At 50.8% G+C, this 12997-nt stretch overlaps 1 protein-coding gene across 5 annotated transcripts in view; it reads left to right on the forward strand.

The window, feature by feature from the left end:
• Positions 1-1437: 1437 nt before the first annotated feature.
• DOCK11 (dedicator of cytokinesis 11) overlaps positions 1438-12997 on the forward strand; it is a 197858-nt gene continuing 186298 nt past the window's right edge. For 4 of the 5 annotated variants that reach the window (XM_042973744.1, XM_042973746.1, XM_042973745.1 and 1 more), the window contains exon 1: positions 1439-1678. In XM_042973744.1, coding sequence (XP_042829678.1) covers positions 1577-1678 — 102 coding nt within the window. In that variant the 5' untranslated portion in view covers positions 1439-1576. Of the gene's footprint in view, positions 1679-12997 lie in introns of all 5 variants that reach the window. The other variant, XM_042973749.1, reaches the window with a different exon arrangement.

Genomic DNA, 12997 nt, shown 5'->3' on the forward strand with positions numbered 1-12997 from the left:
GTGATACAGTCACCTTTACAGGACTTGCAGATATCAGGCCCTCTCCCACTCTCCCTGTGTGCTTTATTGGGGCGAATGTGATGGCTGCTAAAATAGATTTGCTGCGAAGAGACTTGGCCTTTTCTGGGTTCACAGAAACCACCATCCGTGTCCTTGTTTTCATAACAAAGTCCTTTACGTAGGGGTCACTGTGATCTCCGAAGTGCAGAAAATGCCCCATGGCAGTGATAGGAACCTTCTCAGAAAGGCTGCAAGGGTCTTCAGTAAGCGTTGGTCGGTTTCAAACTCTGGACAAATGAAGTAACCAGACGGAAAATTGCCACGATCAGCAGGGCCTCTCAATTTTCACGTGGGGAAGCTTTTACAGGGTCCTCAGTACTTCAAGATTCCCATCCTTATTTCTGCCTTAAGCATGTTCGTTTGCATCTAGTTACAAGACATTCTTTGATTCTCGGAAAATAATTTCTTGGAAGGTGAATAGGATAAGGAAAGGAGTGGGCAATGGAGAGGGGATAGCTGCGCACGCACGCACGTGTGAAAGCTTCTAGAAGACCGGTAGGTCCCCCAGACTCCGGGCAATGGCCTTCCCAATACCAACCCCACCCCACCGCCAGCACACAGTCACTGCCGAACCAGACAACCTGCCACAGGCTCAGGCCCCGCCACTCGGGTCCCGCCCGCCCGGGTGGGGGTGGTGTGGGGGAGTGGGTACAGCCACTGCAAATTTCCACTCTCCGAAGCCTGCTCCCTCCCCGGGTCGGCCCCACGGGCGGGACGCCCGGGTAAGAAAACGGTGTGTGTGGGGGGGTGGGGGAACCCAGGCGAGCAGCTCTGGCCAGAAAACCGCTCTCCCTCCTCCGCCTCGGGCGCGACCCCTCCCCGGCGCGGCACACAATAGGCGTCCGCTCCACGTTGTTTCCCAGCCCCGCGCCGCCTCGGCCCTGGGGGCTTGCGGGGTGGGGGGACGCCAGAGTCTCCCCCGCTCTCCTGCAGGCACTGCAACCTCTGGGGCGGGAAAGGAGCAGTGGGGTAGCACACACCCCACACTTGGAGCTATTTCGTTACACACCCCCCCCCCCGCCCCGCGCGCGCCACACACACACACACACACACACACACATACACACACACACACGGAACATGAAGCAGCCAGATCTCCCCTCCCGGATGCGGCTGCACCAGCAACCTCAGCTGCGGGCGGAGCCCGAGCGGCTGCCACTTCCCCCCTCTTCCCTCGTGACCCTCGCCCCCCCCCTCCAGCTCTCCCTCCCCCGGCACACACCCTTCCTCGCCGGACACACCCTCCTCCTGGGGCCGGTCGCGAGCGAGCTCGGGCTCTCCAGGGGAGGGAGCGGCCCCGCCGTGGGGCAGGACGCGGAGCGCGCGGGCGAGCCGGGGAGGGAAAGAGGGAACGAGGGAGGAGCCGCGGCCCGGAGGGAGGAGCCGCGGGAGCCGCGCCGCCGCCGAGCTGCGATGTGGCCCGTCGGCCGGCGGGTAAACAGAAGAAGCAGCAGCGGCCGCGGCCGCCCCGGCCCGGGGCAGTGAGTGCGCCCGCCGCGACCTGCCCGCCGCTGCCATGGCCGAAGTGCGCAAATTCACCAAGCGGCTCAGCAAGCCCGGCACGGCGGCTGAGCTCCGGCAGAGCGTGTCGGAGGCCGTGCGGGGCTCCGTAGTGCTGGTGAGTGGCCGGGGCATCGGGCGCCCCGGGGGACGCGCTCCGGGGCGAGAGACGGGGTGGCTTTCCGCGCGCGGGGACTGCAGCGGCGCTCGCGGCGGTTGCCCGCTGCGCCCCGCGCTCCGCGCTCCGCGGCTCCGCTTCAGTAAGTTTGCGCACCAGCCGCCGCCGGCCGGGGTCTGAGTCCCCGGCGCCCGCTGACAGCGCGGCGGCCGCCAGGCGCCGCGGAGGCGTGCGCCCGGCCGGGCGCCGACGGGCGATCCGGGGCTCGGACGGCTGCGCGGCAGGCGGGCGCGCTCGGAACCGGGGCCCGAGCGGGGGAGGGGGTGTGAGCTAGGGTGCGGACCTCGCGCCGCCCTGCAGCCGGCACAAAGAGCCGGGGACCTGGGGGAGACGGGATCCCGATTCCCTCCTGCGGGCACCTGAGGCAGCCGCGGCGGAAGGATGCGATGAGCGTTTTGCACACACACACACGCGCGCACACACACGCACACATCGTGTACACAAAAAAGAACCCCACCCAAAAAGCCCCGGGCTCCCAAGCTCGGGCGGGCGGTGAGAACAGAGGAAGCAGAGCGACTTCCTCCCGCCTCGGGGAGAGGGTGGTGATGGGTGTCGAAGGGGTGCTGCTGCTGCCGCGGAGGGGGAGAATTGCAAACAACGGGGTTCCGGGGCGAGTGCGCGCGGGGTCGGTCGCCACTGGGCGAGGGTGTCCCCTGGGACCCAGGAGCGCTCCGGAGGCAAGGAGATGGATGGGGCCGTGGGTTTGAGGGAAGATGGTGTGTGCCAGTCCAGGGATGGCGGACCTGGGGGTCAGAGCCCCACCGTTCACGGCTGGGGGTGCCTCTGAGCCGGCAGGGCTGGGGGATGGGGATTTGAAAGCGTGTCGACCCCTTGGGAGCCCTCCATTGCACCCTCAGCCTCATCCGGATTGCCTGGCTCGGATTGTCTGGCTCCGGAGGAAAGCGGACGGGTGCTAACGGGCACTTGTCCCTTCTGTTTTGAAGACACTCGTTGCCAATTTCCTGGGCTAGAGAGCAAACCCTTAAATAAGCCATCATACCGGTTAATTGGTGTTTGTTTTGTTACTTCGGGTTTTTGTTGTAAATTTTTTTTTTTTGTCTCCTTTCCCTCTACCTTAAGCGTCTCATCTGCTGTGTTTAAATTTCAGCATTTCAGTGTGGGCTCTTTTTGTTAAAACAACTTATCATTGGAAGGGAACTTCACAGCTTTTCCTTGTAATTTTTCTGTTGATCTTGTAGAATCTGCGATAAAGCCAACATTAAAGGGAGGCCAGGGGCTTGATCCCAACAGTGGAGAAAGTTGACATTAGTGGGAGTTCTGGAGGAGGATCAAAGGTAAAATATGTACCTTTGAGATAAAGATCTGATCCCTAATAGCTACAACTGTGCAAAGCCAAGTGACTTTAAAGAAATCTCTCTATCGTGGCTGGACCCTTGAAAGTTTAATCCTGCTGTTTAGCAGATCTAAAACCAGACCTTTAATGTTGTTTTAATGGACTTGGCTTGTTGTGTGTCTCACTGATTTTAGAATGAGGTCCCGTTGGGGTCACATTGGAACCTCGATTGTCATCACAGCCAGTTTAGAGAGGAAGGCAAGCTGTGTGCAGGGCATTTATACCAGGGCTCTCATCTTGGGTGATTGTTAAACAAGTGATTCAATCTGCCTAGCACAGGAAACGCTTTCCTAAAATGGGGAAGAAAGAAAACCATGCTTGAGCAAGGTAGCTGGCCCCCTACTGCAGGGTGTGAAGGGATCCTGTGATGTGGACAGATGGTCTCAAGAGAGTAAATGGGTCTCCGCACACCTCTACTAGGATTTGACCAGCATTTGACCTGCCACCCTCAGCAGCAAAACGTTAAAGTTAGCATTCTTGCCCCGGCTTTTAGGTTTTAAAAAGAATTTTGTGGGGCTCAGGGCATGATCTCGCGGTTCGTGAGTTCGAGCCCCGTATCAGGCTCTCCGCTGTCAGCCCAGAGCCAGCTTCGGATCCTGTCTCCCTCTCTCTCTCTCTCTGCCCCTCCCCAGCTCGCATGCACTCTTTCTCAAAAAATAAATAAGCCTTAAAAAAAAAAAAGAATTTTGTGTGGCACAGGTGCAGCTGTCCCTTCCTAACCATTGGCTCTGTGACAAAGCTGGAAAGACTGTTAGCGGGAGCAGATTCTTCTGGGAGCTGCTGCCAGCCTGGTTTACTTGGGACTGAGTCCACAGATGTTTACCAGGCAAGGCACAGGAACGATATTTATTTCCTACTCTGGTTTGTGATCCACGCTGAGATTTGGGGAGTCAGGAGGCAGTGGGGGGGGGCACAGATTCTAGGAATCTACATCAGTGACTATCTTTTGAGCCTCTACGTTCAAGCCATAGTGTGAGGTGCCCCCATAATTATAAGTGAATGTCACTGCCAGTTTCTTCCTTCGTTTTTTTTTTATCAGTTCCAGCCCGGGGTTGGGTCTTCGTATGCGGCTGTCGCCCAGAGTATGTACACGGATCAGTTTTGGATTATCCATAGCACCTTGGTGAATGCTGTTTCTAAGCAGTCCAGTCAATGAGGACCTAAGGAAACAGCCTTAAAGGGAGTGGACTTTCCTAACCGGCTCTTTCCTGGCCCCTGCTTTTCTGACACAAAGAGCCATTGACCAATGTTAGTAAGGCCACGGGTGGCTGGAGCACAAGTGGACCACGTTGCAGCTGCCGCCATAACTTCTGATTCTTTTCTGCTTTAAGCCCCAACGTGTTTATTAGGGACAGCTGAAGTAGGATTTACACTTGCTGCTATAAACCCCCGACATTCGCGTTAGGGCTTCAGTGTGGCGTCACACGCAGGAATCCCTCACGGGTGGTGCCGGTTCTGTTCTAGATCATTGCGGGAGAGGGACTATCGCAATAAAGCGAGGTGAGTGAAATTGTTGGTTTCCCAGTGCGTATGAAGGTTACGTTGACACCATACTGTAGTCTGTTAAGTGCGCAATAGCACTGTGTCTAAAAAACAATGTACGTACCTTAATTAAAAAAATACTTCCGTGGTAAAAAAAAAAAAAAAAAAAAAATTGCTGGCCATCCTCTGAGCTTGCAGGGAGTTGTAATCCCCGATCACAGATCACCATAGCAAATAGACGATAATGGAGACGTTTGAAATATTGCAGGAAGTGACCGAAAGGCGACACGGATAAGAAGTGAGCACATGCTTTTGGAAAAATGGTGCCCATAGACTTGCTTGATGCAGGTTTGCAATAGATCTTCCCATGTGTCAAAAATGCAGCATCAGCGAAGCAAGATAAAGCGAAGTGCAAGGAAAGGAATCACGTCTCTACTCCTAGGATTTCACTACGGAGCCATTCTCATAGCCCATCGCGCTTTCCTCTGGCGATCTCTCTCCAGAACTTGGAAAACCCTCCAAACTGAACAAATATACAGCATACATACAGTATTTCCTGTTCAGGTGTTTTTTGCTTTTTTTTTTTTTTTTTTTTTAACACAGTTTCGCCCTTGTTGGCTTGTGCTAACGTCATTCAGTTTTGCTCACTGTTTGAAAAATTCGGAAGGCCTGGGCTATACAGAGCGTGTAGTCGTGGATTCAAACTTTCATTCAGTTATTAGTGCTTCCGTGACTCTATTAACGGTGAAGCAGACAGAGAAAGAGACTGTTTTAGTTGCTGCATTTTCCTGTAAGTTTGACGTTTATATGAAGGTCAGTTTTAACCTGGGGAAAGGGATAATAACAGAATTAACCACTGGCAGAGATTTCCCAGGAGGGACTTGGGGAGGCGTATTATAACCTGAGAGTGTCTGTGATTAAGGGAGAAGTGTTTACGTACACACACGTTTAAAATGCAGAGTTTTAACGCTGTTTCTGTTACATTTGGGGCTATAGCTATTTGTGCTAGCGGGAGTGGGGGCGGGGGGGGGTGGTGGAAACAGGCATTTGTTAAACCCGTTGTATTCTGGCTGCCCTTAAGAGGAGTCCCTGTGTCAGCCTGGGAAAGGCACCTGGTAGGTGTTTAAATACTGTTGGCCTACTGCTGGGGAACTGACCCTCAATTCCTTGTGCGGAGAAGGATCTGGAAAGAGTTGCTAGATGTTACGGGGTGTAGCCGCTTGAGGCAGGATATTTCCCTGGCCGGCACCAGCTAGATTTCATATATAATAACTCTAGTAGAGGAAAACTCTCCAAAAGCTGAGAATTACTGAAGAGCGTCTGCAGCTGTTGACTCCCCCTACCCACTGCACGCAGCCACCTTGGCTTGGAATGTGTGTTAGGTTCGCATTTAGGGAAGGCCTGGAAACGAATCGGCCTTCCTGCTCTCTCTTCCCAGGGGAATCTGTGGAACGTACTTAATATAGGACCAAACAACTTAACACAGTGGAATAAAGCCGGTTGCATTAGTTTTTGTTTTTGTTTGTTTTTTAAGTTTTATTTATTTTGAGACCAAGAGTGCAAGCGGGAGCTGGGGGGGGGGGGTTTGGGGAGAGAGAGAGAGAGAGAGAGAGAGAGAGGGAGAGAGAGGGAGAGAGAGGGAGAGAGAGATAGATTCCCAAGTAGGCTCCTTACTGTCAGTGCTGGGCTGAGACAAACATGTGAAACAGATCCCTGGATTGATTCCTTTCCTGTTCTAATCATTGTTAAGCCTTCTTTTTAAAAAACCGTCTATTGGGGCGCCTGGGTGGCTCAGTCGGTTAAGCGGCCGACTTCGGCTCAGGTCACGATCTCGTGGTCCGTGAGTTCGAGCCCCGTGTCGGGCTCTGTGCTGACAGCTCAGAGCCTGGAGCCTGTTTCCGATTCTGTGTCTCCCTCTCTCTCTGCCCCTCCCCTGTTCATGCTCTGTCTCTCTCTGTCTCAAAAATAAATAAACGTTAAAAAAAAAACTGTTTATTGCTTTGTGACACAGTAAATTCATATTTGTTGTAGAAAAGTTAGAAAAGCAGACGAGAATAATCCTCTCATTACTCAGAGGAACTGTTAAAATTCTAGCATATGCATGTCAAAAGTCTTCCATATATACAAAAGCATGTATATACGAAAACATGAAAAAATATCATACAAACTTTAAAATAATTTTTTTTTTGCTTATTACTATTTGTGAACATTTATTTCTTCGCTTCAGTCGATATAAATCTACATAGTCATGTTTAAAGATTGCCCAAAATTCCCCTATGAGTGTATCGTAGGTAATCATCCTTTATTGTGTTATGTTTTGATCATTTCTCATTTTGTGGTGTTACAAACGGGAGTTGTACCCTACAGTGGCTACTGGCCATCTGTGACTATTTACATTTACATTTAGGGGCGCCTGGGTGGCTCAGCTGGTTAGGCGTCCGACTTCAGTTCAGGTCATCATCTCGCGGTTCGTGAGTTCAAGCTCCGCATCGGGCTCTGTGCTGACCGCTCAGAGCCTGGAGCCTGTTTTGGATTCTGTGTCTCCCAATCTCTCTCTCTGACCCTCCCCCGTTCATGCTCTGTCTCTCTCTGTCTCAAAAATAAATAAACGTTAAAAAAAAATTAAAAACAAATAAATTAACTTCCAAAATTAGCTCTTAAATTGCACTTGCCACAGTTCAAATGCATAGCAGTCACATGTGGCTGGTGGCCACCACATAAGACTGCTCAGACGTGGAACCTTTCCATCACTGCAGAAAGTTCTTTTGGACAGCATTGGTATAAACATTAACTGGGGAACATCTTTGGGCAGGCATTTTCAAACTTGCTAGATTGTCCCTTTAGGAGAAATTTCCAGAGTTGGAATTGCTTGCTCAAACATTAGACACATTTTTAGTATTAAAAAAACCCTCCGGGAGGGGTGCCTGAGTGGCTTAGTCGGTTAAGCGACGGACTCTTGATTTCAGCTCAGGTCATGATCTCACGGATGTAGGATCGAGCCCCGCTTCGGGCTCCGTGCTGGGTATGGCACCTGCTTAAGATTCTCCCTCTCCCCGAACCCCCACCCAACCCCGCGCACTTTCTCTCTGTCACTCAAAAGAAATAAGTTTCTTAAAAATAGTAAATAGAAAGCCCTCTGAAAACAAACTGGTGGTTGCCAGAGGGGAGGTGAGTAGGGGGGAAGGGTGAAACAGGTGAAAGGGGCCAAGAGTACATGTATTGTGAAGGGCACTGAGTAATGTATAGAATTGTTAAGTCACTATATTGTACGTATGAAACGAATATTATACTATGTTAATTATACTCGAAGGTAAAAATTAATTAAAAGAAAAAGGAAAGTCCTCTGGAACATACTTTTTTTTTTAATTTTTAAAATGTTTATTGAGGCTCCTGGGTGGCTCAGTCGGTTGAGCATCCGACTTCGGCTCAGGTCATGATCTCACGGTTTGTGGGTTCGAGCCCCGCGTCGGGCTCTGTGCTGACAGCTCTACGCTGACAGCTTGGGGCCTGGAGCCCGCTTCAGAGTCTGTGTCTCCCTCTCTCTCTGCTCCTCCCCTGCTCACACTCTGTCTCTCTCTCAACAATAAATAAAGATTAAAAATAAAATAAAATAAAATGTTTATTATCTATTTTGGAGAGCGAGGAGGGGAGAGGGTTAGAGAAAGAGGGAGACACAGACTCTGAAGCAGGCTCCAGGCTCTGAGCTGGCAGCACAGAGCCTGATGCAGGGCTCCAACTCACAAACCGTGAGATCATGACCTGAGATGAAGTCGCACGCTCAACCGACTGAGCCACCCAGGCGCCCCTGGACCGTGCTGTTAAATTGCTCTGCAGAACGTTGTTGCCATTTACTCTTATGTCAGAAAATGCCGGTGTTCATTTCCCCTCTCCCCTGTGCCAACACTGGTTATTAATATTTTTTAATCTTTGCAGTCCGATAGGAGGTAAATGGTACATCACTGTCCTAATTTGTATTTCTTTAGTTACTCTTGAACAGCTTTGCAAACGTTGATTAGCCATTCGTATTTCTTCTTTTGAGGATTTGAGTGAACCTTCTTACAGACTTATTTCCTTGTTTGTAAGTCTTGCAATAACGGTCTCCACCCCAAGATTCTGTTTCGATAAGTCTGGGGTGGGGCCAGGCATCTGTATTTTTACCAACTACCCAAGGTGATTCTGATGTGCACAGAAACGCTGCTCTAGACTCCCTGGCCCCTGCGAGTACCCCTGACAAATGAGGACTTAGCTACTCCTTAAACACTCTCTCCCTGTTAGAGAGGGGTACATTAGAAAAGGCTCTTGAGCTGAAATTTACTCTAAGTTCCACCGCGGCCAGGCCTTCCCCTGCTGTTTGGAGCCGTACAGGCTATGTTTGCTTCCTCTTTCACATGACAACCCTTCAAATATTTGGGGACATCCACCATGTCATTTTTAAATTCACTCTTCACCAAAGCCAAAGAGACTTCGTTTCTTTTCCTCTGTTGCTCACGTGACTTGGTCTCGAGATTCTTCGCCGGCCTGGTCATCCTGTGGGCTCTTGTCCAGCATGTCATTGTCCTCCTTAAAATGTGGGAGGCAAGAGCCCAGTCTCAAGAGTCAGACCTGGGCTTGAATCTGGCTTCTGTCACCTGCTTGTGACCAGATCCAGATCAGAGGCAAGTAACCAGATCTTGTTTTCCTTATCTGTGAAATGGGGATAGATAGTTGTACCCACCTTGTGTCGTTCTCATGAACATTAAAGAAGGTAGTATGTGGAAAGTGTCTCGTGTCTAAGTGGTTCGTAAAGGTTTAGAAAAGGGGGCGCCAGTGGAGGTCTGACTCTTGATTTTGGCTCAGGTCATGATCCCAGCGTCCTGGGCTCAAGCCCTGCGTGCCCCCCCTCCTCCCCGCAGGAGCTGACCATGAAGCCTGCTTAAGGTTCTCTCTGCTCCTCACCTGCTCACGTGCACATGTGCTCTCTCTCTCTCTTAAATGAAAAAATAAGGTTTAAAAAAAAGATCTGGGGGGGGGGGCACCTGCGTGGCTCAGTCGGTTAAGCATCCGACTTCGGCTCAGGTTATGATCCCCCCGGTTTGTGGGTTTCAGCCCCGCGTGGGGCTCTGTGCTGACAGCTCGGAGCCTGGAGCCTGGATGGAGCCTGCTTCGGATTCTGTGTCTCCCTCTCTCTCTGCCCACCACCCCCCCCCCCGCCCCACATCCTCTGTCTTCTCAAAAATTAAAAAAAAAACAACAAACCAAAAAGATCTGGTGGAAACAGGTATTCTAGAAGAGTCTGTCACAGATGGGGGAGGGGGAAGTGTTTCTTACCCTTTCTGGATACTAGCCAGGAAGTCAGGGGCTGTGTATTCATCTCTGTTCCCAGTGCCGCACATAGTGCCTGGGATGTGGGAAATATATTGGCAGCGGTATGTGGGATGGACAAGGTGTTAGGTGACTGGAGGCCAGGTAACTAGTTAAAATATAGTTACATAGTTCCGGAGAGAGATAAGAAAGGCTTACCCGAGGCAGTGAGAATGGAGATAAGGGAGAGGATGTAAGAAATGTTTCAGTGATAGAATCAACAGGATTTGGGGATTTTTCTTGAAGGGGGAGGATAAGAGGAGAGGAGGTGGAGTCCAGATGGTGCTGAGGTTGTTCAGCCTGGCCGAAGTGGGGAAAAAGCGCGTTTGGTGGTAGGGGAAGGGCAAAGAAAATGAGCAACGTCGTCCTGAGAGGGTCGTCAGGACAAAACCAGATTTCAGCTGAGTCAGGTTTAACGTGGAGAGAACATTCTAGGGAATGGCTGAGCGTGTAGCGTTGTGTTTTGGCAAAAGGCTAGGCCTTTTTTTTTTTTTTTTTAAATACTTGTTTAAGGTCTATGCCCAACATGGGGCTCGAACTCACAGCCCCGAGATCAAGAGGTCCTTGAGGGCAGGGAAGTGTTCCAAATGGGATCAGGAAGGGAGGAAGAGCCCGGGTTGAGATGAGATTGTAGGCAAGATTAGCTGATTAAAGAGGTTTGTACCTTTGGGGGTGATTAGGGAAGTGGGGGGGCAGGGCGTGGAGGAATGGTCTGGAGGCCAGCCCCAGACTTCCAGTTAGAACGGAGATGGGAAATTAGGTCACCCCCTGGGCGGCTCCCCCTCTCGGGGGTTTGAGTCGTGGGGATGAGGGGCTGCCTGGGATGTTTCCTGCCCTAAAGGGACTCACAGACCCGGAAGGGAGATTAGATGTATGCAAATAACCTAAATTGAGAAGGCAGAAGTTGGCAGCAGGCTAGAGATTTCTGCCTTTGGTGTTCAGTTCTAGTGACTTCGCTGCCTTCCCCGCCCCACGTCCTTTTTTTGTGATCCTTAATGTTTTTCAAGAGTTCGGCCCTTTCCGGGTTCAACAATGTTAAATAGGCCTTTGCTAATGAACACTGTTCATCTCTGTGGCCCTTGCCACGTTGATTTGACTACAGAGGCCTTTTATTTTCTTACGGGATCGGGGAAAGTCAATGGTAACGTTTAACATTCAGAAATTCCTGTGTAGCGCACAAGTGTAATAACTCACCTTGGCACTCATTTACTTGACCTCCAAGGGCTGGAAGGAATGCTTGCTACCTTCCCAGACCCTTAGTACTCCACGTCAGGAAACCCCCTTGCTTGTTTGTGGGAATTCAGTTCAAAGGAGTCATTTACCTACCTGGGTGTTACTTTCTTCCGAGATACAGAATCATTATTAGTAGGGCATGTTGAGAAGTTGTTAGTTTTTTTGTTTGTTTTTTTAACACAGAAAGGAAGGCCAGAAACCACGGGAGGGAGAAGGAGCTAGGGCGGTTCCCCCTTTTCTGTAAATCCAACGGTAATTTTATGATGCACATCTCTTTGGGATGTAGGTCTCTTGGTTTCCCTCAGCCTTTGCCGGGCGGGCGGAGGGGTTCATGGGGGACATCGGCCTGCTGCTTTTATCAGCCTTTTTGATTCGTGCAAGGCTCCACCCTGGAAGCTCTCAGAGCAGTCGCTGGGGCAGGGGGCCAGTCTCATTGAGCTCCATTGCCTGGAACCCAGGGCTTGTCAGAGCACAATGATTACGAGTGGGATCTGGGAGGACACTGCCCAGGTTCAGAGTTCAGCTCAGCTGCTTACCAGCTGGGTGATCTTGGGTCAGTTACTTAGCTTTCTCGCCGCTTGATGACCCCTCTGGTGGGCTTGTTGAAAGGCTTAAAGGAGTCGTCACTTACGAAGCGTTTAGAGCAGGGCTTGGCCCGTGGCTCCGCCCAGTGCTTTTGGCTCTCATTAATATTCCCAGGCTTTACGGCGGGCAACAAGGCTTTTGTGTATCACAGGTCACCGGACAAAAGTAAACCGGCAGATGGGAAGCGTGGACCCTGGCTTTTGTTTTTTTAACTTCCTTGCTCCAAATGATGCCCCCAAAGGTAAGCTGCGTGGCTCAGCCGAGACTCCTCCCCCTCCTGGAACGGTAAACTGGTAGACCTCTCTCCATTAGATTCTTGGCAGTATCTGTTCCCAGTTGGATTTGGTCGTATTGAAGAGCCCAGTGGATGTGAGCGAGGGCTCTGGGTGTTTGGCAATTCTTGCCTTCAGACTAGACTAGTCTGATGAGTGAGTAGGAGGGCTAGTCGTCTAGTAGGGAGGAGCACCCCGGCCTGTGCCTGGGGAGATGGTGCTCCCCTCTGGGGAACTCTGGAACTTGTGTGCGAGGGCTTTGGGAGAAGCACAGACCTTTATGACAGTGTGTTCAGAGTGGTTTACGCAGACGGATGGGGAGAGGAGAGTTGAGCTCTGTATGGAAAAAGAGAACTTCAGTGCTCTTTCCTTTCCCTCTCAATACTTTATTGACACCCCTTTCACTCATTAATCTTCACTTTTTAAATTTGTTAATTTTTAATGAATTTCGTTTTTAATGTCCATTTTTTAAAAACGTAAGTGAATATTGAAATTTGATTTTTTAAAAATACGTATTTATTCTGAGAGGTAGAGACAGCGTGAGCAGCGAAGGGACAGAGAGAGAGGGAGACACAGAGTCTGAAGCAGGCTCCAGGCTCGGAGCTGTCAGCAAAGCCCGATGTGGGGCTTGAACCCGCAAACCGCGAGATCATGACCTGAGCTGAAGTCGGATGCTCAACCGACTGAGCCACCCGGGTGCCCCGAAATTCGAATTTAAGAGCCTTTTTAAAGATCTATTTTGGATATGTGTATTTTAGTGGAAACATGTTAAAGCCTCAATGTCTCCTAAGAAATTAATGTACTTCAGGGGCGCCTGGCTGACTCCATCGGAAGAGCGTGCAACTCCCAATCTCGGGGTCGTGAGTTCAAGCCCCGTGTTGGGTGTCGAGATTCCTTGAATAAATAAAAACTTGAAAAGAAATGAATGTACTTTGTATTCAGCTACTTTGGTTTCGTGGTAGCCGGGTAAGTTCTATTAGGAATGGCGCGCGC

The sequence above is a fragment of the Panthera tigris genome, chromosome X (genome assembly GCF_018350195.1).
Source record: "Panthera tigris isolate Pti1 chromosome X, P.tigris_Pti1_mat1.1, whole genome shotgun sequence".
Classification (NCBI taxonomy): Eukaryota; Metazoa; Chordata; class Mammalia; order Carnivora; family Felidae; genus Panthera; species Panthera tigris.